The 26085-nt window shown below is 55.6% G+C and overlaps 1 protein-coding gene across 2 annotated transcripts; it reads right to left on the reverse strand.

Moving 5' to 3' along the window:
• Window positions 1–1044: 1044 nt before the first annotated feature.
• CCDC9B (coiled-coil domain containing 9B) lies at window positions 1045–26008 on the reverse strand. Of its 2 annotated transcripts, none has more exons than XM_055278710.2 (11): window positions 25459–26008; window positions 9532–9642; window positions 9137–9244; window positions 8373–8528; window positions 8159–8284; window positions 7351–7520; window positions 7005–7063; window positions 6367–6420; window positions 6181–6271; window positions 5387–5429; window positions 1045–5303 (listed from the first exon to the last, which is right to left on the reverse strand). In XM_055278710.2, the coding sequence occupies exons 2-11, from the start codon at window positions 9616–9618 to the stop codon at window positions 4761–4763; spliced, it is 1437 nt and encodes a 478-aa protein (XP_055134685.2). In that variant the 5' UTR covers window positions 9619–9642; window positions 25459–26008; the 3' UTR covers window positions 1045–4760. The 2 variants fall into 2 exon arrangements, with proteins under 2 accessions (XP_055134685.2, XP_055134684.2); XM_055278709.2 differs by lacking the exon at window positions 25459–26008 and adding an exon at window positions 10437–10573.
• Window positions 26009–26085: the final 77 nt, after the last annotated feature.

Raw genomic sequence — 26085 nt, forward strand, 5'->3', positions numbered from 1 at the left:
TCACCTCCTGCCCTGAGGCCTAATGCTTCTTGAGCCAGTCCTTAAAAGGAGCAGTGGGTGCCACATTTGTTCTTTCTGGTGCCAGGTCTGTGCTATTTCACTTCCCCGGCGTCAAGTGGGTGCTTAATGAGCAGCTGTGACGTAAGGCCCAGCAGACTTGAGAGAAAGCAGCTGCAGTCCATGCTTTCTGATGGCTGCTCTCGTTCCCTCTCCCAGCCTTGAGTTCTCCCCCTTTGGTGGGGTTGTGGTCAACCCCTGTCAGCCCTTCCTCATGAGCCCTGATAACCCTTGCTCAGAAAGAGATGTGTGGACATGGATAAGTGACTCGAGACAGAAGTGACGTGGTGTCCTTAGTTCTCCTATTCCCTCAGCCCCTCCCCTTGATTTAGTCCCTAAAATAAGAAAATGTGGCTGTATTAGGATTTTTGACAGTTCCTTCTTGTTTTGGGGGGTGAGTGCGATCTTTTCCTGTTGTTCTTGTCCATGACAGGGTCGGGGCTGGAGCTGACTGGTGGTCCAACCTTCCAAACCTGTGCCTTGTTAGATAAGCTAAGCTCTTCTGCTTCCAAGGATCCCCAGTTCCTGTCCCTTGACCACAGCAAACTCTAGTCATGCTGCTCCTTTGGGTGACAAAACAACTCTGGGACACACAGAGCAAACTCCTCAAGGGGGTTTGTTTCTGGGGAAAATAAGCAAAAAACTGGTGTGAGTGTGAGATTACTACTGAGGTAGACAGAAGAGAAGAGGAACCCCTGTGAGCTGCAAGCGCAGCACAGCGTGCAGGGTGAAGGAGGGTAAGTGTGATGGAGCCAGTGGGGGAGGTCAAAGAACACTCCTTGGTAAAGCAGGGGCACTGCCCGAGGCTGCGACTCCACTGGACCCCCCCATGGGACTGAAGGAAGCTCACCTGGTGGGCTGGATAAACTTTACAGACCGTTATTGTTTCCCTGAAAGTGCATTGAGTGCCCCCACCCCCCGCCCCCCCAGCAAAGATGAGGCTAGAAGAGAAGGTAAGGAAAAGATAGAAAACAAAGTAGACAGAGATCACACCAAATCGCTACTTCATTTATTCAACAAATATTTACTGAGTGCCTTCTGTATGCCAGGCTACTGTTAAGACAGAGTCCAACTCCAACTGCGGGCAGGTATATTTTCCATACTCTCCCCGTCCAGGTACTAACCAGGCCAGACCCTGCTTAGCTTACGAGATTAGGCGCGTTCAGGGTGGTATGGCCGTAGACTATTTTGGATACCCTTATCTTTAATTTTCTCAGCAACCCTTCAAAGCAGGTATCACAAGCCTCATTTTGCAGATAAGGAGACTGAGGCTTTTAGAGGCTAAAATTGACCCAGGTCACCCGGCTGACAGATGGCAGGCCTAGGGTTCTGATTCAGTCCATTGGATTCCAAGGCCTGTGCTTGTTCCACCCGGCCACGCTGCCTGTCATCAAAACACATGTCTTTCTTGCAGGCTCGTCTATTGCATTTCCGTCCCGCCATCTGTCAAAAATGGGCCTGGGACAGAGAGGCCTCTGCCTATTCTGCCCTCCTTGTTTCGAGACCTTAGGTAAAGCCAGCATCTCCCTACCAGCTCCTCCCTCCTCCTGTGTGCCCTCCTTTTTCTGGGCCCCCAGCCCTGTGCGTGGGCTCCTGGCAGCTGTGTTTTATGAAGACCCTCCACCTTTAAGGAGCAGTCTTTTCTGTTGGTTGGAAAAGAGAAAGGCACCCAAAAGGAAGGCTCCCAGCCAGGCCTTTAAACAAAGGAGCCAGGAAGAGGTAGAACCAGGTTCCCATGATGCCAAGTTCTGTGGAGGGGTGTCTTATTGTGCCTCCCTCCCGCTCCATTGCTGTTTCCATCCTAGAGCAGGAGAGGTGGCAACCATCTGGACTGATAGCCGGAGGTTACCACCATAACTACCACTTCCTTATCTTGAAGATCTCTCCTTTTTTGAAAACAGCTCAATGTTACCTGCCTACACTACCATCTTCCTGCAATGAAGAGGTCCTGTGCCAGTCTCTGTTCCCTCCAACGTGTATAACTCCCGTGACATCTCTCCTCCTGACATCCTTCTGGATGTTACTCCATGGAGACAAGCCCTACTTCCCCACAGCCCTTCTGCCCAGCCTTCTCTCCTGCTTCAGTCCCGTTATGAGGGCTGAACCGGAGCTCTGCCTGCTTCCTACATCCTCATTCCAGGGTCTACATCCTCATACTCCAGATGAGCCTGGCGTATGCCCCTTCGTGGAGGCGCAGCTGTACAGTTGGCAGCACTGGGTTGGGGAGCAGATTGTGAATCTTATAATTCAGATTCTTGATCACAATCATTTTTGGAGACATCTGCCTGATGTCTCCAAAATCCAAGGGCTTTGCCTGAACCTCCTCTACCCCTAGCCCCGTCCTTTGGGAGTCATGGATTCTTAGACCAGTGTCACACTCCAAAGCCATGTTCTTGTGACTAGAAGGCAAGAGAAAAACTTGAGCTTGGAGTCTTTGCCCTGGCATAGGCGTGTCTCACATACATAGGAATGTTTCCAAGCCTTTCCAAAATTCCTCTGATCAACCCCACACCAAATGCTTCTGCCCCCTTCACTCCATCCCATCCCTGACCAGCTCTCCCACTGCACTACCAGAAGTTGACACCACCCACTCACTGCCTTCCACAGCATCTTCCCCAAGTCTCCCACCCAACTCTGCAGCCAAGGAGCCCCCACCACCTGACAGGGGTAGCACTCTCCCATCCCCTACACAGCCAGCCACCAAACTTTAGAGTCTGTCTTCACCCCCAGCCCTTCATATATTCTAGTCCAAACCCTTAACTACTCAAAAGCATGGTCCGGGAACCAGCATGGGCTTCACCTGAAGCCTCTTAGAAGTACGAATTCTCGGCCAGGTGTGGTGGCTCACGCCTGTAATCCCAGCAATTTAGGAGGCCAAGGCGAGCACATCGCTTGAGCCCAGGAGTTGGAGACCAGCCTGGGCAACATGGTGAAACCCTGCCTCTACAAAAAACACAAAAATTAGCCAGGCGTGGTGGCACGCCTGTAGTCCCAGCTACTCAGGAGGCTGAGGTGAGAGGATCACCTGACCCTGGAGGGTTCGAGGCTGCAGTGAGCCATGATTGCGCCACTGTACTCCAGCGTAGGTGATACAGCAAGACCCTAACTTAAAAAAAAAAAAAAAAAAAAAAAAAAGACGAACTCTCAGGCCCTCCCCAGACCATTAGAATCTGCATGACTCTTCAGTTAAAGTATGAGAGACACTTCTCAAAACAGTCTGGTCTGCTAAAGAGACACCCTTCACCTTCCTGAATAGAGGGGTGGGGTGGAGTTGAGAGCCAGTGAGGAAGGCTGAGCTGGGACCCCACAGTTTAGGCCTCACATTGGGCAGTGGAGAAATCCCAGGGTGATCCAGACTCTCCCTAGAGCCCCACAGCCTTCAGCAGAGTGCAGCAGCCATGGCAGGACCAGAAGGAGGGGGCAGAGGGGACCATGCGGTGAGGTCCACACTAGGGCTCAGGAGCAGAAGGCACACATAACAAGAAAGAAGGGCACCTGCTTCTGCCAGGCAGAGGTGGGAGGGTCCCCTGGAGCTCCTACTGCCATCCTGCCCCCAGCCCTGTAGGGCACCTGTGGCCCAGAACAGCTCCCGCCCAGAACAGCCCAGATCTGCCGGATGACTGGCTTTCTTCCCTCCCTCCTGCTGGCAGTCTCCGTCGCCTACCGGCTAGATTACTGGTAGTGGGTGCTCAGGAAATGTTTGTTGAACTGAGAGGAAGCCACAGCTTGTGCAGAGTCCGGATAATTCAGCAGACGTGGGCCTCAGGGGAGGGGCGGGGATGGAGGCTTAGTAGGAAAGACAAGTCCTGATGTCATACTTAGCTGGAAGTTGTTTCTCTGTCTGTGGAGTCCCTGTCTGATTCTTGCCTTGGCCTGGCCCTGGTGCTAGTGCAGGACAGGGGGGAAAGAGGAAGTGGAAAGAGCAGGAAATGACCCTGGGCTGCAGGGCCAGGCCCTTGCCTACATTCAGGGTGCACGTGATGTCTGACCTGGGTGTGGGGGCCTGGGAGTAAGCTCTCCCATCCTGCTGTGGGAAGAGGAGGTTGTCCCTCCCCATCCCAACCCATTTCAGAGAGGAGGACTTTCCAGAGATCCTCCTTTTCACCGAGAAGATGTGAGCTCTACTCTTCTTTGCCCAGGCCAGACCCTGCCAGCTGTGTGGCCTCCCCTCCTCCAGGCCTCAGCCATCACTCAGGAGAAGCAGGAGGCTGGCATGTGGTTACTGGGATTCCCCTGGTTGGGCATCCTGGGAATCTGGGACTGGGGGAATCCAGCCCAGCCAAGAGGTGAAAGCCTGCAGCTGGAGAGGGAGGCCAGACCCTGGGGGGTTGACGGGGAGCCAGGAGAGCCAGGTGCTGGGTGCCACCAAGCCTTGTTCTCTCGTCATAGTGGAGGAGGCTTGTGGCCTGGGCAGCGGTAGGCCCAGGTCAGGGTGCACCAGCCTCAGATGCCAGATACCAGTACAGGAATACACCAAGGGCTGTGCCCGTGTGTAAAAACACACATGTGCACAGAGATGAGCGTGTGAGGTGCAGGGAGGCCACTCCTTGCCCTCACAAGGTCGCCGTGCTGGAGAGTTTGCCACACTGCTCAGTGACAATGGTGCAAGCCACCAGCAACCACATGGCCATCAAGCGAGGGCCCTTAACGGAGTGATTCCCTTTTCCTCTCCCCCGGGACTCCCCAGCTCCCAGGAGCTGTGTTCAGCATCTTCCTGCTGGGCCGGGGCGCCCTGTCCTGCGCCTCACACCTGCTGTGCCTCTCGACCTTTGGCTGCCTCCTCTCGGGGGCCGGCTTCTCGGGACCAGGCCCTGCTGGGCCCCAGCCTTGCCAGACCTGTCTTCTCTGGGCTCTGGGAGCCCTGCTCCTCTCTGTGGCTCAGGGCAAGTCTGGACTTCCAGCTCAGCCTGGTGATCGTTCCACCCCAGGGGCTGCTGCTCAGAGCCCTCTGGCCAAGACACAGGGCTCTCCTGGGCCCCAGGCCTCAAACTGAGCACACACGTGCTCTCCCTAGGCCCAGGGATGCCAGCCCCTCCTAGGGAGAGGTCAAGAGGAGCCAAGTCAGGCTCCTGTGGAGAGCAGGGGACTGAGCTGGCTGTGGAAGCTGCTGACTCCCCCTTTGGCCCCTCTGGGGATGCCAGGGCTGGGCTGGCTGCAGGGGTGCTCCCCAGTTGGCCCTGCTCCATCCCGCTCTGCTTCTGTGCTTGCTCCTCCTCACTGGGAGTCTCTCTGGTGCTTTGGCTTCCCTGAAACAAGAGAACAGCCCCGGTGGCTGATGAATCCAGGGCTCGCGTCCCCAGCCTGCCCCATCCTATACCCAAGTACCTACCTCCTGACTTTCCAGCTCCTCCTTGTCTTCCTTCATATCCCACCTGTAGAAACACAGCTCATGGCACGCCCCACCCCACTTCACTCCAGAGCCATGTCCCCCTGCCTGAATAGAGGGGTGGGGTGGAGTTGAGAGCCAGTGAGGAAGGCTGAGCTGGGACCCCATGGTTTAGGCCTCACATTGAGCAGTGGAGAAATCCCAGGGGTGATCCAGACTCTCCCTAGAGCCCCACAGCCCTCAGCAGAGAGGAGCAGCCATGGCAGGACCAGAGAGGAGGGGCCTCCACCTCCTCTGGGCCTCCATCTCCTTGCCAAAGAAACCCCTGGCAGAAGCCAAAGCCCAAGGGTCTCAGACTGGGATCAGAGCCAGAATGTGGCTCCAGGATGCTTCCCCCTCCCAAGCCTGACCTTGTTCCCTAAATCCAACTATTTCCTCTGAATGCCACGCACTCTGGGCCCATCCTGGGTCTCCAGCTGCTGTTTATGGCCAAATTTGCAGCACCTTGAGTTCTGTGGGGACTTCAGGCATGTCCCTGCCTGCAATGCCTGGGAAAGGCATACCTCACTTCCCAGGGGAAGGGAGCTGCTGTAATTACCACCAGCCTCCCCAGGCACCAGGCTCTCGCTGCAGCCTCTGCTAATGGCCTCTCCCAGCATCTCATTAACCTGTCGCCAGGCAGCAGTCAGCCAGGAGGCAGGGGCCCCAGGGACGGAGCTGGCACCTGGGCCTGTACTGGTCCAGGAAATTGGGACACCCAGATGCCCGTCTTGATTTTGTCCCCTGCCACCTGTTACCTTCTGGCCCTGCCAGTCAGCCTCTCCTTGCCCCGGGCTTTGCTGCCTGTGGCTGGTGCCACCGAGGGTCTGCTGGCTTGCCCGCCCCGACCTGCAAGAGATGGTCGGCCAAGGAGAGAAGAGGCCCATAGCAGCCGGCTCCATCTTTAGCTGACGAGACCCGGCCCCTCCTCCTCCCCAACTCACCTTTTCCATCAGGGAGCAATGGTGGGGGCTGTAGTTTCCGGTGGCTCCTGGGACCTGCGGGGGACAAAAGAAGTGGGGAAAGGTGGGGTGACAAAGGATCCAAAACAGGAACACCAGTTCTTCCAGCCTCAGGGAGCTGTCAGTCCTCGGGGCCAGTCGTGGGTTTTGCCTCCCCAAAAGCACCCTTGCCTGGGGGTCAGGAGAATCGGGTCCTGTGCTAGCTTTGCCGCTCTGTGTCTAGGTGTCTGGCCCCAGCTCTCAGGCCACAGCTTCTTTATATGTAAAACAAGGGGACCAGAACTCCACAGAGCTGTTTCTACAATAGGTCTGGGGAAGGACCACCAGGACTTTCACCCATTAGGGACCAGCACCTCGAAGAGACCCCGGGCAGGCTTCCACTGAGCCTCCTTCTGGGGCCTTCTGCTCAGAACCTGGACAAGAGCTGTGGGCTCAGAGGGGAGGATGGGAGGTCTTGGTGCCCTCCTCTGATAGTGAGGGAGAGGAAGGAAGATGTTCTCCAATGCTTCCTTTCAGCTCTGAAAATAAGTAAGAGACTAAGAGACAGAGAAAAGAAAGGACAAGGGGGTGAAAGATGAACAAAGCCAAGGAGGGGAGGGATGAGGCAGGTGTGGGCTCACCCCTTCTGCTGCCTGCCCTGGCCGGGCCTTCTCCCCTCAGCTGGCTGCAGTCTTGTAGCCTGTGTAGACAGAGGGAGTCAGGTTGCTGGTGCACAGAAGCTGCCGCGGGCCCCACCCTGACACCCCCCTCCCAAAGCCCAGGCCCAGAATTGAAGGCAGCAGGGAGATGGTGGGCCCAAGAAAGATGGGAGACCCAGTGTGCACGCAGAGTCTTGAACCCTGGGCTCGACCAGAATGCCCAGCAAGGTCCTCTCAACCCCGAGGAGGGTCCCTGCAGCCCTCCCAGCAGCGCCCGCAGCCAGCTCCACCCCGCACCACAGGCAACCTGTCCAACCCAGCCACCCACGTGGGCTTGGCCTTGTCCAGGTCCCACGGGCGGCGCCAGTCACCCTGTGCGTCTCTGTGCCGGGCGAGGCGGGCTAGGTCGATCTGCTCCCGCTCCTGCTTCCAGTGGGCATAGTCCCAGCCCGCCTCTGGGGGCTCCCCCACCGGCCGGCTCCGGGGCTCCCAAGCACCCTGTAGGGAGAATACACTCAGAGTGAGGGGGAGAAGCAGGAAGAGGCTTGGGATGGGGTTTGGAGACTCCAGGTGCTTCCTCTCTCAAAGTTTTCACATCTCCAGCTAAAAATTAGATCTGTTCCAGCTCTCCCATGGAAATGGTTTCCATCCACTTGTTAGCTGTGTGTTTAGGCAAGTAATTTAACCTCTCTGTGTCTCATTTCCTCATGTGTAAAATGGGGAGATCTCCGTAGCACCAACCCACAGGGGTATTGCAGGGGTATGCAGACGGGCCGGAGTGGGAGGGGCTCTGGAGGCTGTGAGCAAGGGCAAGGACTAGGGGCTGCTGCCACCTAGAGGTCACACCTGGCACTTGGCCAGTCAACTCCACCCTCCTGCCCCCTCCCCCACTCCCGTGCCACCAGCAGGGCTAGATAGGGGAGGGGGCCGGATCACATCTCTGGCTTAAACTGTCTCCCACTTCAAGGCCCACCCAAAGTAGAGACTGGCCAGAGAAAGGGAGGAGGAGCAGGAACTCCTGCATGTGCTCCCTCGGCCACGTCCCCGCAGATGAGGGACATATCTGACTCAGCTTCTCTGCCTCCCCCAAGTGAGGACCTTCAGATCCATGTCCCCATCCCCTCTGGAAGACGCACCTTCCGTGCAGAATCCGAGCTGATGGCCACCTGCGTGGTGGGGCTCCGGGTCACACGCCCTCCAGGTGACCCCTCTGTGCCTTGGTTCTTTGCTCTGGTGGGCTTTTCACTTACAATCCGTTTGGCCTGGGGGGGATGAAGATGGGCAGTGCAGCAGAGCCAGGGAAGAAGAGGCTGCCCGCCGATTCCTGCACTCCCCACCCACCCTGCTCACCTCTGCTTTGTTCTCCATGGTCACAGCTAGCTCCACCAGCTCCCCTAAGCAGAAAGTACCCCCGTGGTCCTCAGCATCCTCATCCTCAAGCATCTTGTTGGTCACTCCGGGTCCACAGGTGCCCCTTGCCCAGTTCCTGCTAACCACCCGCTTTTCCTGCAGAATGAAGACCCTCAGGCCACATGGGCAGTGCTGGGCAGGACCTGGGTGCTGGGTCCTCTCGGTGGTTCCCCAGGCCTGGGTTCCAACCCCAGCCCTCCCTGCATTCCCCATAGAAGAGCTGACTCCCACAGGGTGTTCACATGCCAATGGCATGAGGTTATCCAGGGCCCAGGGCCACCCAGCGGCCCAAGATGCCACAGTGGCCCGTCATCTCTGAGCTGGGAAACCCAGAGCACTCAGACAATGGGTCTCTGTCCCTCAGACACTGCTCCTGGCATTCAGCCCCAACTTCTCTGTCCCCCACTTCCTGCAGGGTTTTGGCCCCTGGGGCTTGAGGTTTAGGAGTGGCCTGTGCTTTGTGGCATAGGCGCAGGGCTGTGGACTGGAAAAGGGTATGAGAAGGCTTCTACTGGGGGTAGGGGGGCTTTTAGCTGTGGCTCTTTGGTGGGGACAGCAGTGGTCCGACTGCAGGAGGTTGGAAGCTGGCAGGTGCACCCCAGAATAGTTAGTGGGAGAGGGGAACAGAGGCAGCTGTCTTCCCCCGACACGGTCTGGGCCTCCACCTCCTTGCTACGAGCCCTGTCTCCCAGGGTGAGGCTTACACCGGGAACCTGGCTGATGGTAACGGTGAGGCCATCGGGCCGGAGGAGTGCTGGTGTGGTCACAGCCATGCCCCCCTGCTCTGCCTGCCGACGGTCCTCCTGGATCTCCTGTGGGAGGGCCGGGGGTCAGCACACGCCATGGCCCCCCAGGTGCACAGAGACATAGATGCTGACAGGCCTACACAGAGAGACACCAGTGGGACACCAGGGGGCAGAGGTGCCACATCACACATCCCCAGGACCCTGACCAAGCCTCTAAGAGGGACCATGCTCACCCTACCCCTGGCCCCAGCCCCAGAGGCGCATTCCTGAGCCTGCAGGGAGAGACCACCACGTGTGGGGCACAGGGAGCGGCAGCCAAGTGGGTCCTCCCGGCCCTGTGGCAGCCCACTCACCTGGTACCTGCGGAGCAAGGCCTGGTTCTTCTTGCGCAGGGCAACTATCCTCCGATCCAGCTCTGCGTCCTTCTCCTGCCTGCTCATGGGGGACTCGGCTCTGGGAGGTCCCTGCAGAGGCAGGGAACCCAAGCTCCTGACTTCCAGGTCCCCTTCTCACCAGTCCCCAGCTTTCACATTTTTACCACCCAAGGAACAGATCCCAGACCCACAGCTAAGGTCACCCAGGAAGGAAGGGGATTGCTCAGGGAAATGGCCCAAAGAAGGCCCCAAACCCCCATTCCAGCTAGGCCTGTCTGCCTGTCCGTGCCTCCTCGGGGGGCTCAGGTCAGGGCCTCATACCCCAAGCCACAGCTCCCAGCAGTGGGCTGCCCCTCCCCCAGCTCTCCAGGGAGCTTCACTGCCGAGCAGAGCCTGGAATGGGAGTTATAAATGGCTCTGGCAGCGGAACCTGCCGTGACTGGGAAGCTGCCAGGGGATTCGGGAGGTCGAGGGGGGAGCTGTTTGGCTCCCAGATCCACAACCAGAGAAAAAGGAGAGGCCCTGGCTCCGTCCTGGGCTCTCAGGCCCTGGACCCCGCACCCAGGCCTGTGCCCAGCCTGGAGGAAAGAGCCGCTCCCACGGGCCCAGCCTCTCCAGGCCGAAAGCTGCTGGTAGTCAGGGTGGAGAGAGCCAGCTTCCCTGGCGGCCCCAGCCCGGGAGTCACCCTGGGCAAGCCATGTCTCTGCATCAAGATTCCAGGTTCCTCTCTGTCTGGATACAGGGTCTCTGTTGTGACCCATCTAGTCACAGCCCTCTTCCTCCCAGCCCCAGCTGTCCCCAGCTGCCCCAGAGGGTGGCTGCCTGGTATCCCAGCCCCCTCCCAGTCCCAAGAAGCCCCCTGCCAAAGGCAGACTGCCACTCACAGCCGAGTGCATGGCAACGGCGGGCACCGAGAGAATTCCAGAGCAGCCCCTGGGGAGCCAGAGTGGGAGGAAAGCTGGAGCCACTGGAGCCGGGCCTCTGCCGGCCTCTCCCTGCCGGCTTCGCTGCTCAGCACACGAGATCATGTTGTGATTACAAAAGACTCCTCTGGGCTCCCAGCCAGGAACGTCGGGCCGCCACCCCCACCCTTCCACTTTCAGAGGGCGAGGACCAGGGCACTGGCAGCTGGCTGGTCCTGCCTAGCACCTCTCCCTGCCCCGCCCCAGCGTCCCCAGACAGACTGGTAGGGACTTCTCCCTGGTGGGTCAAGCTCACACAGGAGGCCTGGCTGCCTGGGCCCCAGCAGGATCCCAGCCTGGGCCTGCCTGCAGACAAGATGGGCAGCCAGCGTAGGCCTCTGTGCCTCCCATGAGTAGAAAAAGGCCTACAGCACACAAATGCACCTGCCTTCTCCTGCTCCTTCTCCTCATCAGCCTTGGTTTAAGTAATTCAAAGGGATCAAGAAGCTCACCTGCCCTAGACTACCAAGTACTACCACATCCCTAAAATGACAACACTAGTCATTCATTCTTTTAGGTTGGACATTGTCTTCTCTGCAGTCGTGCACCATATAATGATGTTTCACTCAACAATGGACCACATATATGATGGTGGTCCCATAAGATTATAATGAAGCTACAAATTCCTATGGCTTAGTGACATTGTAGCCATTATAACATGATAGCACAGGGCACTACTTATGTGCTTATGGTGACGCTTCTGTAAACAGACCTACGGCATGCCAGTCGTACAAAAGTATGACACATACAAGCGTGCACAGTACAGAATACCTGATCATGATAATTAACAATTATGTTACTGGCTTATGTATTTACTATAGTATACTTTCTTATCATTATTTTAGAGTGTATTTCTTCTACTTACAACAAAAAAAAAAGTGTACCGTAAAACAGCCTCGGGCAGGTCCTTCAGGAGGAATTCCAGAAGAAGGCATTGTTATCATAGGAGATGACAGCCGCAGGCCTGTTAATGCCCCTGAAAACCTTCCAGTGGGACAAGATGTGGAATGGAAGACAGTGATGTTAATGATCCTGACTCTGTGTAGGCCTAGGCCAATGTGTGTGTGTTAGATTTTAAGAAAAAGTTTATTTTAAAAAGTTAAAAAAATGAAAAAGTTTCAAAATAGCGAAAAAACTTACAGAATAAGGATATGAAGAGAAAATACTTTTGTACAGCTGTACAATGTGTTTGTGTTTTAAGCTAAGTGTTATTACCAAGAGAGTCAAAAAGTTTTTTAAAATTAAAAAGTTTATCAAGTAAAAAAGTTACAGTAAGCTAAGGTTAATTTATTACTGAGGAAATAAAAGTATATATTTTTTAATTTTTCATTTTTTGAGACAGGGTCTCGCTCTGTCACCCAAGCCAGAGGTCAGTGACATGATCATGGCTCACTGCAGCCTCATCCTCCTGCGCTCAAGGGATCCCCCTGCCTGGACAACAGGCGCATGCCACCATGTCCAGGTAGTTTTTGAATATTTTGTAGAGAGAGGGTCTTGCTATGTTGAACAGGCTGGTCTTGAACACCTAGGCTCAAGTGATCCTCCTGCCTTGGCCTCCCAAAGTACTAGGATGACAGGCATGAGCCACCATGCCTGACCAAAAAATCATTCTTATAAATTTAGTCTAACCTAAGTGTACAGTGTTTATAAAATCTATAGTAGCAGACGGTAATGTCCTAGGCCTTCAGATTCACTCATCACTCACTCGGTGACTCACCAGAGCAACCTCCAGTCCTGCAGGCTTCACTCATGGTAAGTGCCCTATACAGGTGTGCCATTTTAAATCTTGTACACCATATTTTTACTACATCTTTTCTAAGTTTAGATATGTAAACACTTAGCACTGTGTTACAGCTGCCTACAGTATGCAGTACAGTAACCTGCTGCACAGGTTTGTAGCCTAGGAGCAACAGCTACACCATATAGCCTGGGTGTGTAGTAGGCTGTACCATCTAGGTTTGTGTAAGTGCTCTCTGTGGTGTTCATACAATGACAAAACCACCTAACAACATATTTCTCAGAACATAGCCCTGTCATTAGGAGACACATGACTATGTTTTAAAGCACAGCCACTTCCAAGAGGCTCTGTTGTTTGGGTCTCTAGCCCTTTGGTATGATGGGCCGGGCATTCCTCCAGGGCCCTTGCCATGACAGTTCAGAGCTGGTCAACAGCCTTCCTCCCTCAGGCCCTAAGTCTGGGCCCTTCCTGGCCTTGCTCTCCAAGACTGGCTTTTTCAGCCTCTCTGAACCTGGCAAAGGAATCAGCCCTTCTCAGGAAACCTCCTCCCCCATATCTTCCTCACGCAGCTGAGGCTGGTCTCCCTGCCCAGGGGGACAGCCTGCCTGGCAGTGCCACCCTAGAGCCTCTGGGACTCAAGGCGTGGGGGTGCTGAGAGGAGGGTGGTCTTTCTGGACTAGGAATTCGTGGAGTCTGTTTCCTCAGCTACAAGGCCCTGACCTCCAGGCCCTCAGGTGAGAATCAGAAGCCCCTGCATTCCCCACATCCCTGATTGACCAGGCTAGTTTCCCAAATGCCACAACTCGTCCCCTCTGTCTCCAGAGCAGAAACCCCCGCTGCCTTCTTTCTCCTCCCAGACCCACCCAGGCAGCCAGAGGTCCAACCTCCACCCCTCCAGAACCCCTCTTCCTGTCCAGGCCTTCGCACAGCACCCCTGGCCCCACACCCCATCTCCACCACCCCAGAGTTCCCATCTTGCTTGCAAATGCCACTGCGCTCTCCCTTCCTTTCCTGCCGGATGTCCCCACTGAGTCAGACTTGTCAAACTCTCCCAGCAACCGTGACGCACCCAGGCTCTGTGCCCTGGGCCTCTCTCACACACATACACACACACACACACACACACTCTCTCTCTCTCTCTCTTTCTCCCAGCCGCTCCGCGTCCTGCCCCACACAGTGGACTGAGTTCCACGCCAGCCTCAGGAGGCTTCAGAAGCCTCCAGAAGCCTCAAACTTCCCTTCGCCTGCCCCACACTGTGTTGGAGCTGGGAGGCCCGCAAAGCACCTGCTGGGGAGGGAGACCTAATGCTCTCCAGCCTCTTCAGAACTCAGGCCCGGACCAGGTCTGGGGAGGAGATGTGTAGATGGGGGAAGGAAGCTACAGGGATAAGGCAAGGTCTGTGTACCCCCCTCCCCCATTCCCAGACAAGGCGGGGGCAAGAGAGTAGCAGGGGGGTAAAGGCATGGGCACAGGCTCATCGCCTATGGGATGGCCACTCAGCTCTTCTGGAAGGGCCTGCAGGAACACACTCCCCTCACCTAGGGCAAAGGCCTTCTGGTCCGTCAGGCTGGAGGGGTATGTGCCCAAGACAAACCAACAGTCATACGGGGGGGTACCAGCAGCTGCTGGCTGTGTGTTTCCCAGTGTTATTCACACAAGATATCACACCTCTGAGCAGCCCCCACAGTCTCCCACTTTCCCCAGAGTCTGTGGTTGGCCTGTCTGCTCTCCATTGGACAGAGGCTCTCTGAGGGCAGGAATGATGTGCCAAGTGCCTCTGGATCCCCAGTGTCTGGCACGGTGCCCCTGCATACTAAAGAACCTCCATCAGCGCTTGCAGAATGAAGACATGCGTGAATTGTGCTTGCCATCCTGTGCATAGCTGTGGGTATCCTATGCATAGGCTGGGACTGCCTTTCTGTCCACCTAGAATGTAGGCAGCCCTGAGGGAGCTGGTGGGTGGTAAAGGCACCCTAAGAGTGCCCCCCCTTCCTGGGGAGAAGCCCACAGGAAGCAGGGGAGATGGAGAAGGAGCAGCTTGCCATCCCCGTGAGACAGTGTGTCTGTTTCTCTGTGTCGCCACGAAGGGGCAGCAGAGCGACAACAGCCTGTTTCTGGATGCGGGAGGTGGTTCCCTTTCTCTGTTGTTCCGCAGGGCCTCCCCAAGTCCCTGTAATCTCCACCTCCCAACTCCATCAGACTAGAGAAGCCATCTAGTTGTAGAAGACTTATTTTATTGATAAGGAAGCTGAAGCCCAAAGAGGTGGCGCCCTCTGCCCAGGTGGCACAGCCTGTCTGTGATGCCGCTGAGGCCACACACCCAGGCGCTGCCTCCTGCCCAGGGTGCCTTCACTGGCTGCCCCACCAATGCCGTTCTGCTGATCCTTCCCTCTGTGCCCTCCCTCTCTCCACCCGGGGTTGGGCTGGGTGTCCCAGCACCTCGGGCACAGGCTCTTCCCTGTGGTCCCCTACCCTCCCAGGCCACCTGCTGGCTCAGGGGATACCCCTGAGGTCCAGAAGGGAACGTATCTGGACCCTATTCGTGGTCCTCAGAGCACAGACTTGGGACCAGCCCTGAGAACGAGATGGCTGCAAGTTGGGATTCTCACTGAGGAGAAAGAGGGAAGGGGGCTGCAGGGGACGAAAGACCCTCCGAACCATACACGGAGCCACGGAGCCACAGCGCCCCTGGGATCACAGCCCTGGCAGAGGCTCCACCCACGAGGGCCGCACAGCTCAGACCTCATTCTGTTTCCGGAATGCTGCCCCTGCAGCTGGATCAATGAAACATAAGCAAGCCGGCCCCTGCCCTTCCCCTAAGCTTTGTCAGAAGATGGGATGGGGGGTGGGTGGATTCCAAATGAACTTCACCCCTTACTGGCTGTGTCCCTTCTCTCTCTGGCCCTCATCTATAAAATGAGGTGTACTTGCTTCACAGAATCATCTGGAGAGGAAATGAAATAACATGGGTAACCATCCATATCTGGAACAAAGTATGCCCAGAGTAAGGCTCAAAACAGTTTTCTTGCCTCGGGTAACTTCCTGATGGCCACCTTCTGGATGCTACCTCCCCAGCACCCTTTGAGAGGCCCAAAGGCTGCCTCCTACCAGCCTGCTGGGGCCTGAACACATTAAGACTTCTGGGTTATGGAGACCATTTGTGATCTGGTGGGGCAGATCCTGAGGCATTCCCTCAGCCACCTCCCTTCAGGTCTCCTGCCCAGCACACCCTCTCGAGGGAGTCCTCCCTGTCCCTCTTTGTCCCCTCTGAAGTCCCAGGCCCTGGTTGCCATCTCTCTCCAGCCAGCACTGGTGCTTCTGGAAGCAGTCCCTGCACTTTACCTGCCTCTGGATCCCCCCAGGCCCAGTTCCAGGATCACATCCCAGTGCTCGGGAACCCTTCTTCTTGGTGGAGGGCCGAGCCCTTAGAGGTCACTGGTGCCACTAGCCAGCCCTGGGTGTGTGGGTATTGAGGAAGAGAGTGAGCCAGGCTGGACTGCATGAGAGCTCAGCTACTAGGCAGGGAGACCCTCCAGATGGAAAGGGGCCAGAGAGTGGCTTGAAGCACAGCATTCCCTTCCTGCAAACCCATCCTCCCTCCCTGCCCCACCATGGTGATTCTTATCTCAAGAAAACTCCTGTCCTGGCTCCCAGGACTTGAGGTGTGGTCAGGCCAGGCCTGGTCTTGGGTGGGGAGAACTCAAGACTGCATGAGGTGGGGCTGGAGGGACCAGCCCTGGGCAGGCTCCAGCTGCCAGGGACAAAGTCTGGGCCACACCTTTAGAAAGAACACATATGCCAGAGTAAGGTGGGGCCCAGGCTGAAGTCCTTTGAGGCATTGGAAGCAGAAGGAAAGCTGGACCAAGGACACACTCCTCCATTCTGCTCTCCAGGACATATCCAGGGCTGGGGCATCCTGAACCTTCCAGCGTCAGACCCAGTAATAGGAAGTGAACGCTGGCGTGGACCTGAACCCCTGAGGTCTCCCTTATTTGTTGGTGTTCTGTTCCCATGCACCAACACTGGATCTTCATGGTGCAAAGGGAATTCATTGTGTTTTCCCAGAAGCCCCACCTTGACCCCCAGCCCAGAGCTGTCCACGAGCAGAGGCTGAATGCTGCCCTGTTGGGACTTGCCCACACCATGCCATGAACAGAGCACCTACTGTGTGCTTCACCTGGCCAAGGCGATGCAGGAACCAGCAGGGAAAGACCTCAGAGGCACCTGCCAACACCAGGCTGCGTTGGCCCGAGGCCCAGCCAGCACAGGGCTCAGGCCCACCAGGGAGTTTTCCAGAAGGGGATGAGCTTCAAGGGGATGAGCAAGATTCAGGCAGGGGGATGGGGGGAGAGGGCATTCCATGAATGCACGGGAGATAGCAGGATCGCAGGAGGCAGGGTAGTGGCGGTGGCTTTTACCTGCAAGAGGACATTAGGTTAGGAAGGTACAGACCAGACTGGGGAGGCACTGGAAGGTAGACTGAGGAAGTGAAGTCATCCAGAGGGGCTGAAAGTTTTACAGCAGCTGCTGATGAGGCCACCCCACTGTTTAGGAAGCTGAAGCCAGAGTGGTCTAGATGGGTCGCATAGGGCAGGGGTAGGGTTGGGGGCAGTTAGGAGGCTGTGTCCAGATACCGGAGGGAGGAATCTGGGCCAGGCAGGGTATGGGGTGTCCGGGGAAAAGGTGAGTGGGAGAGCCTTCAGGAGGACTCAGAGCCTTGGCATGGCTGGTGCGACACAGTGGAGAGGGAGCATTAAGCGCTCAGGCCTGGGGGCGCTCACAGAGTCAGGCATGGAATGGCCTGGCCTGATGTCTCTGGGAAGGGTGCCCACTGGGCAGCAGAGGCTGGAAGGCTGGGTGAGACAGTCTCTACCCCTTCTCTAGGCTTGTCACATGGGTCTGAGGCGGCATCTCTGGGGCAGGGAAAAGGTCCAGTGTGGCTTTGAGGCATGGAGAGAAGGGTGACTAGGAGACTGAGGGAAGGATGAGAGCCCAGGCCACTGAGGAGAGGGCATGGGCCTCTGGAGTGGCATTAAGTGGTGTGGCTCAGGGGCTTTCACCCAGCCTAGCGGTGGCTAGGCAGTAAAAGGCAACCAGCGTGAGAGAGCGCGCTGAAATGCCGGGCCTGGACACCTGCTGGTGGGCAGCAGGGTGACTAATTGTCCCCATTTGCCTGGAACTGTCTCGGTTTTAGCAGTGAAAGTCCTGAGTCTGGAACATGCCTCGGTCCTAGGCACACCTGGATGCTCGGAACCCTGGGGGAAGAGGGGGCTGCAGGAGGCTGAGGCAGGGAGGGGGGCCTCTTGGGGGCCTGTCAGTGGAATGCTCTGAGGGACCAGAGGCCAAAGGTGCGAGGGAAGTGTCCCGCAGGCAGGGCTGGGCAAGGGGGCCTCTGATGAGGCATAGAGGTCACCACTGATAGTCATACTGATAACAGTAACACCCTGCACTCCAACGTCTAACACTGCCAGAGCCTCACACAGATGATGCCATTGGATCTCTTCAAGCTCTGCAACCTGTGAATTAGCCAGGGCAGGTGCTATTAGCTTCTCTTTGGAGATGAAGGTCAGAGACCTGCCCAAGAGTCTCTAGGGCGGGGCCCCCCCAATTGCCTCTGAATCACTGTGGCTGGTGGCCCATCCCTGCAGCACTCTCTCCAGCACGTACCTTTGGCCTCATACTGTGGAAAACCTGTCCACCCAAGTGGCGCCTGGCTGTCCCGCCTCCCTCCCCACCCTGCAGGGCAGCCCGGGAGGCAGGGAGACCTTCCTGGTTCTGCTGACAGGCATTGGGGGTTCCAGAGAGGGCCTTCACTTTGTGTCCTCAACCTCCCAGGGCCCCCTCATGGCCTCCACTGCCCCAGGAGACACCCTTCAGCCTCCCTCCCTGATCTCCTGTCTCCTCTTCCAGATCCTAGCCCCTCACCCCAGAAGTATCTCCTCCTGCTCCACAGAGCTCCCTTCTCCATTCTGTGGCTTTCTAGCAGGGAAGTGCCACGACTCTCAGCCAGGCAATATGCCCAAGCACTTGGTGAGCAGTTATCATCTGTAAGGCCAGTGCCTGCTGAGATGTAGCAGGGCCACACACACAGAGAAGGCCCTGCTTGCCCTCAAAATCTCAGGACTAGGTAGGAGAAAAGTCCATGAACGCATACACCCTGCTACAGATCGTCTCCCATGTGCCACCACACTGTGGGTGCCCTCCTCACTTCCCACAGGTCTCTGGGCCCACTCGGGCTTCAGAGGCCGCCCTGTCTTCCCAGTCCACCCCATCAAGGCAGGGCCTAACCAAGGCCTCACTACCCTGCCCGCCTGCTGCTGTAGTGGGTTCTGTGATTGGCACCCACTGGAGCTCAGACCCTGATTCCTGAGATGGAGAACTTAGGCCTCAAGCCTGGAACCCAGAGCACTGGGCCCCCATGCATTCCTCTCAGCCCCTGCTTTCCTCCCAGGGGTCTATGAAGCCACAGGCCTCTCTTTCAGCTTCCTGCCAAAGGCTGAGGACAGAGGTAGAGAGGTTGCGGTGTCAAGATCCCTGAAGGGTAAAAGGAAGCAGAGTAGGGCTTAGAGGGCTGGTGAGGGCGGTGAGCACACTGAGCTGTGGACACAGTTGGTAACATTCACAGTGTGGGCCGGAGCCTGGCAGGCACCACACCTTTGTAAACCTCCCCAGTAGGGACTTCTGCCCCTCCCCAGTAGCCTGCCCTGTCCTGGTTCCCCATAGACCCACAGCAAATGTGTACAGAAGGGACTAATAACCTCCCACCTAGTCATAAACCAAAGTCCTTTGACCAACAATGTTAGCAAAGCAGGCTGGAATTTTTCAGAACAGCATTTCTAAAAGGAGAGATTACCTAAGGTGAAGAAGTGGCCCGGGCTCTAGACTCAAATAGTCCCCAGTTGGGACTAACTACACACTTGATGGGCGACCTCAAGCAGATTTCTTAATGTCTCTGAACCCTGCAATGTTTTAATCTATCAAAGAGGGGAAGATCATAACCATTACCTCCAAGAGCCGATGAGATAACTAATACTGTAAGAGAACCTGGCACACAAACACTTTCCTGCCCACCGTGGAGATAAAGAAGGATCACTCTTTTCCTCCTCTCCATTTTCCAAATTGTATCCTGATGGTGGTTACATTACTGCTCTAATTGAGGGGATATAAAGGTGACTAAGAAAGCCACCACAGGCCGGGCGTGGTGGCTCATGCCTGTAATCCCAACACTTTGGGAGGTCGAGGTGGGTGGATCACCTGAGGTCAGGAGTTTGAGACTAGCTTGGCTAACATGGTGAAACCCTGTCTCTACTAAAAATATAAAAGTCAGCCAGGAGTGGTGGCGGGCACCTGTAATTCCAGCTCCTCGGAGGGCTGAGGCAGGAGAATCACTTGAACCCAGGATGCAGAGGTTGCAGTGAGCTGAGATTGTGCGACTGCACTCCAGCCTGGGTGACACAGCGAGACTCCGTCTCAGAAAGAAAAGAAAGATGGCTGGGCGCGGTGGCTCACGCTTGTAATCCCAGCACTTGGGAGGCCGGGCGGATCACGAGGTCAGGAGATCGAGACCATGGTGAAACCCCGTCTCTACTAAAAATACAAAAAATTAGCCGGGCGTGGTGGCGGGCACCTGTAGTCCCAGCTATTAGGAGAGGCTGAGGCAGGAGAATGGCGTGAACCCGGGAGGCGGAGCTTGCAGTGAGCCGAGATTGTGCCACTGCACTCCAGCCTGGGCAACAGAGCAAGACTCCATCTCAAAAAAAAGAAAGAGAGAAAGAGAGAGAGAGGAGGAGAAGGAGGGAAAGAGGGAAGGAAGCCACCACAGCCCCTGCCTCTGAGGAGCACAGAGTCCCCACTGGGATCAAGAGACATCAGGAGCAAGGATCCAGGGAGACAGGAGAGCTGAGCAAGGGCACTGGGGACTAAGGAAGGCCACCATGGCTACAGCACACCAAGCAAGAGGTTGTGGCAGGCATCAGAGGCCACAGGGGTCAGTGGGGACCGGACCACAAGGGGCTTTCGGAGTGCAGAGCAAGCTGGCAGCCTGGGCTCCTTCCCCGCCTGCCTAGATCCATCCCAAAAGTTCCCTTTTCTGTGTCTAATTTCCATTCTCAGGCTAGCTCCCTGGGCTGGGCAGCACATCTGACAATTCATGCCTGGGGCTTGGCGCCCAGGGCAAAGATTCCACCAGGTCCTCCACTACGGTCACTATTTATTCCTCCACTTGCTGAAAGAAGGTAATCATCCTATCCATCTTCTAGGACTCATTGGGTTACTAATGTGTGTGAAGCACCGCATGCCTGGCCTGGCATTCAGTAGGAACTCTACAAATGTTCAGAGCCAGTCCCTGGTGTAAACAGCCTTGCCAGCATTGGGGACTTCTGCCTGGATTCTGCGGCATCTCATTACCACACCAATCTGGTGACGGCTTGTTCCCCAGCCTCCCCATCTCACACACACAGACACACACACACACACCCTGCTTTCAACTGTCCTTTGCCCAGATGAGGATTAGCCCATCCCTCTTGTTCCCCAGCCTCCCCATCACACACACACACACACACACACACACCCTGCTTTCAACTGTCCTTTGCCCAGATGAGGATTAGCCCATCCCTCTTCATTCCCTCGAGCCTTCTGCATCTGGCCCTCCCAGTGCACCTGTTCAATCCCAGCCCCTCCCTGACCTGTACAAATACACCTGAGGAGAGACAGTGCCCCAGACTTCCTGCCCCTGCTCTGCACTCTCAGGTAGGGACCTGGCTCTGCTTGCTGTTGACTGGGGACAGTAGGGTCTCTGTGGGGTATGTTGTGTGTCCGTGTGGTCAGGGTCTCTCTGGGTGTGTATGTGCATTGAATTGGTATCTGTGCTTCCATGTCTCTGCGTGGGGGTGTGTGTCTGTCCATTTGCCCTGTCCCCACTCCTAGGCTGGGCCCCTGCACTTCCACTGTCTTCTTCAGTTATGATTGATTTACAGCCTTTGCCATGCCAGGCAGCAGGGCTTAGCTGAGAGTGGAAGAAATTGTATGAGGTCCCTTCCAGAGCTGCCAACTCCTGTCCCTCAAACACCTGGGCCTGAATTGGGGAGATATATTCTGAGGACTGTCTTTTCTCTTTCATCTTACCCAGATCCTGACGGGCCCTGAGGTTTTCTTTACCTCTCCTCCCCGCAAAGCCCCATGGGTCTCTTCCAGCCTCATCACTCACTAAGGGAAAGGATGAGGGAGCAGGAAGGACCATGGGTATAGTTCACAGGCTGACCTCAGCTGAACATTTTGAGTACAAGTAGAGGCCAATGAAAATGGGTAGCTCAAGAGGTGCAGGAGGCCGGGTGCAGTGGCTCATGCCTGTAATCCAGCACTTTAGGAGGCTAAGGTGAGAGGATCACTTGACCCTAGGCAACATAGTGAGACCTTGTCTCTACAAAACAATTTTTTTTTTTTGAGACAGAGTCTTACTCTGTCACCCAGGCTGGGGTGCAGTGCTGTGATCTCGGCTCACTGCAGCCTCTGCCTCCCGGGTTCAAACGATTCTTCTGTCTCAGCCTCCCGAGTAGCTGGGACTACAGGTTCCCGCCACGATGCCCAGATAATTTTTGTATTTTTAGTAGAGACAAGGTTTCACCATATTGGACAGGCTGGTCTCGAACTCCTGACCACAAATGATCCACCCACCTAGGCCACCCAGAGTGCTGGGATTACAGGCATGAGCCGCCGTGCCCAGCCAAAAAAAATTTTTTAAATTAGCTGGGTGTGGTGGCACATACCTATAATCCCAGCTACTCTGGAGGCTAAGGTGGGAGGATTGCTTGAACCGCGGAGGTCGAGGCTGCAGTGAGCTGTGATTATGCCACTGCACTCCAGCCTGGATGACAAAGCGAGACTGTCTCAAAAAAACTTTTAAAGAGGCACTAAGGCTCCCTAGAAAAAAAGAGGTTCAGGGGGCCATGTCTTGCAAGAGGCTAGGGTTGTTGTATTGGGGGCACTGTTTTTGTATGCTCAGCAAACTTGTAAGTACCAGAAAGCCCTGATGTCAAGTATTTGCTCCTGACGTCACACACTACACTCCCATCTGAGGGCTGAAAAAAAATGAATGTACTGTATGTTCACTGGGCCCATTTCTGGGGTTGTCCCTTGTGACTTGCCAGCCCCAAGCAAGACATGGCCAGCCTTGGCACCAGGTTACCTCAGCAGCTCCATCTCATGACAGCACGGCTTGTTGGTGAATGACAAGTTGGCTCAGACTCCAAGCTCCCACCCCCTTCCAATCCTGGTGGGAGGAGACAGGTACAAGCAGCTAGGACCCCATGGAAGGCTTTCCATTCACTTGTGCCCCAGGGCAAAAATCCATTCACTTGTGCCCTCAGGGGCCACCAACCCCATTCCTTTCCTAGCAAACCATCCTCCCCTTCCCTGCTCTAGGCACACTGATCGCTCCAAGCTTCCTGCTCCCACGCCATGCCAGATGTTTACACAAGACAAGAGTCTGTAGGGACAGGCGTACCATGACCTGGCACAGGGCAGGCACACAACATGAACAATTAGCAAATGAATGGATATTGAAATCTCCCCAAGCGGAATCAGATTAACACACAATTGTGAGTCTAGGGGGGCAAGTGTAAGAGTATGGGGTGTAGGGGCTGGTACATGGTGCTGTTGTGTCTCCATCTACCCACCATGTAGGTGAACCCGCTGTGTCCATTTAACCCCCATGCCTGGCACCTACAGTGCCAGCTCTATATTGGGGCCAAGCTAAGCCAGAGGGAGCAGTTTTTTCCTTTTCATCCTTTGAAGGGTGCACGCGCGTGCGTGTGGTGTGTGTGTGTGTGTGTGTGTATGTGCATCCCTGGGAGGGAGAAAGGAAAGACTGCAATTCAGATTACAGTAAATTAAAAGTTACCGTTTGAACACAGGTATTCCTTGTGTCATTCCCTGCTCTTACTCCAAAAAGATGCATCCAGGTAAGCACTGTGGCTGGGAGGCTGGGAATTGGAAGAAGGGGGAGAGCAGGAGAGCGGTAAAGGCAGCGACTATCAGTCAGCCATAACTAGTGCATGCCAAAAATGTATGTGCGTGTGTGTTTGTATGAAGGCGGTGGTAGGGGTCCACAATGAAGACAAGCCCTTATATTCTGTAGAACACGTTGCAGCTTAAGAAGCATGCTTACTCATGTTCTTAGGTGATTCTAAGGGTAGGTGCTTCTCCCACTGCACACTCGAGGCCCAGGGGAGCTAGGGGTTATGCTCAGGGAAAGGCCATAGAGGTGCGGCTGGGTCGGAATCCAGAATCCAGCTCTTGGGAGCTGTGCCATTGGCTTCCCTCGAAATGAACAAAAGACTGTCCTAGCCTTTAAGAAGTAGCAGGTGATTCCCACCAATCGGGCACTTCAGAACACGCAGGACCACTCAGGTGGGTGCTGCAGGAGCCCAGTGGACCCACAGCTGGGCAGCCTGGATGGCCCCCATGTGGATTTCCTGCATGAGGGCAACACGCAGCTGCGTCCGGGAGATTTCCAAGTGGCAGGAGGCATGAGCAAAGGCCAAGAGCTGAGAACAGAAGGTCATAAACAGGAGACAACAAACAGCTCTGAGAGGCTGAGCAGAGATTGGGCCGAGATACGTGGGGCGTGACAGGGGCAGAGGACAGATGGGGAGGTTGGCAGGGCTGCTGGCCTGGAGGTAGAAGCAAGAATCAGGTGAACGACAGGGTTGGCCACCATGGAGCACCTCCAGGCTGACAGAGTTGAGACAAGAACCCATACCTCCTAACTGGCGCCACTCCACCCAGGAGGACTCAGCCAGCCCTTGAGCACACGCTGAACCTTATATTGACTTCCAATATGTATCTTTGCTGAGAGAATGAATGAAGGAATGATTGTCAGGCAAGTGACCACGTCTGAGAGGCCCTGTTGGGGTAGCGGTGTGGGCACAAAATCCTTAGTGCCAGGGAGAAGACAGATTTTTTTTACTGCAGAACCAAATGACCAAAGCTGCTTCTTTTTTTCCCTTCCTTTCCCACAGGTCCGAAGGTAAGAAAGTTCCCCCAATGTTTTCCCCTTTTTCCTCCCACTGTCATGTCCTCCAGACCCCCAGCCTCCTTCCTAGACCCTCAGGGAGCAGCCACCACTTCCCCCAAATGAAAAGAAGGGAGCAGGCTCAGGCAGCAGCCCCGGGGGGGGGTGGGGGGGGGTGGGGGGAGTGGGCAGCGCTGCACTCCTCCACCCCCTGCTGGCTGCAGCCTTCTTCTTGGCATTCTCTCCTCTGTTTTCCCATCTGTCTCTCTCCTTTCCTCACATCCCCTCCCCGCCCTAGCAGCCCATCCTCTCTCCTGCTGCTTCCCCGCCTGTTCTTTGCTTTTCTGCTTTCCTGGCTACCCCTACAGCCTCGCCTGATAGCTGGCTTGCTCCCAAACTCCAACCACACTATGGGGCCCCTAGGACCTACTCCTGCCAGAGAAAGGAGACTGCCTCTCCTCCACCTCTTCTCACCCACTGGCTACCACCAGCAGACTCAGTTCCTAGGACTGGGTCTGTGTGCCAACCCCCAAACAAAAGAGCCATAAGCGGAGAGGCAGGTGGGGTGGGAAGTGGCTGTTTCCAGGCATCACTGAGCCTGGATGGGGCAAGGGCTGCTCTACCATGGTGACAGGAAAGCGCCCAGCCCTGGAGCCTGCCTCTTCCCCACTGGTACCAGGCCCTAATCAAGCCCTAGGAGGCAGAAGGAGACTGGGGAGTTATCCAGCCCGGACAGTGGGAGCACAGCCCCACCCTGCTCCACAGGACCCCAGACCCCCAGTCCCCTACCACAGAAGCAAGGTGGTGTCTCTTGCCTGCCCCCTGGGCTTGTGGCAAGAGGCAGAAAAAAAAAAAAAAAAAAAAAACTCCTCTGGCCTTGGGGCTTCAGGAATGATTCCAGCCAAGATGGAAGGTTAAACCATACTTTTTCCAGGCCTCTTCTGGCTCAGGTAGAAAAGCTTTGACTTTACTTTCTATTCTTCCTGATTTCTTGGGTCTGGCATCCGCTCAGGAACAGCTATGAGCTCACACATACTCATGTACACACATGCACTCCATGCACGTATCTGTGTACATAGCAACCTTGAATATGAACCCACCCATGCACATGTACACAAACATAGCTATTTTATATAAATACGGCACACACCCTGTACACACACACAACCTATAAAAAGAATACATACATCCTCACCTTGCCACCTCCTACCCTCCCTGTCTTCTCATCCTCCAACTGTCTTCCTTCTTCCCCTCCTCAGCTCTTTCATCTCCCCTGACCCAGCCTCCTGTCTCCCCCTGCCCCTGGCCTTCAAAGAGCTCTTCTGTAGCCTCCTCCAGCCTCATCCTTGCTCCTAAGTACAATAAGCCTGCAGTTCCTAGCATGGCAAAGCCTCTAATCACTCTGCTAGGGTTCCTGGGTGAGAGAAAGGAGAAGATGAAATAATTCTGCTTCTTAGTTGCAAATAAAATAAATCGAGGTCCAGGGAGTGGGAGTCATATATTGGCTCAAAGAATAGAAACCAATAAATCTAGGTTGCTCGCCTTTTATCTGCTCAGTGTTCTGGCCTCACCAAGACAAAAGGCACGGGACATGCTACCCATGCCCCCAGCCCTCCACCGCAACTCCTTACTTGCCTAGAAATCCTGAGTCCCCCAGGGAAGTGGAGTGAGGGAGAGTTGATCTCAGGTAAACTTAGCCCTGACCTCTGACTCTGACATTGTTCATTTGACTTTCCACAGGGGCACTGCCACTGTGGGGAGCATGGCCATCCTCCAGGTCACTGCGGGCCACCCCCTGGCCACGGCCCAGGGCCCGGTGGGC

This window comes from Symphalangus syndactylus, chromosome 5, assembly GCF_028878055.3.
Source record: "Symphalangus syndactylus isolate Jambi chromosome 5, NHGRI_mSymSyn1-v2.1_pri, whole genome shotgun sequence".
NCBI classification, from domain to species: Eukaryota; Metazoa; Chordata; class Mammalia; order Primates; family Hylobatidae; genus Symphalangus; species Symphalangus syndactylus.

Coding starts and splice junctions, on each gene's coding strand:
- CCDC9B (XM_055278709.2), bottom strand. Junction 6,421..7,004: donor CAGGGCAGGCAGCAGAAGGG/GTGAGCCCACAC, acceptor TGTCCCCCGCAG/GTCCCAGGAGCCACCGGAAA. Junction 5,304..5,386: donor AGGAGCTGGAAAGTCAGGAG/GTAGGTACTTGG, acceptor CTCTTGTTTCAG/GGAAGCCAAAGCACCAGAGA.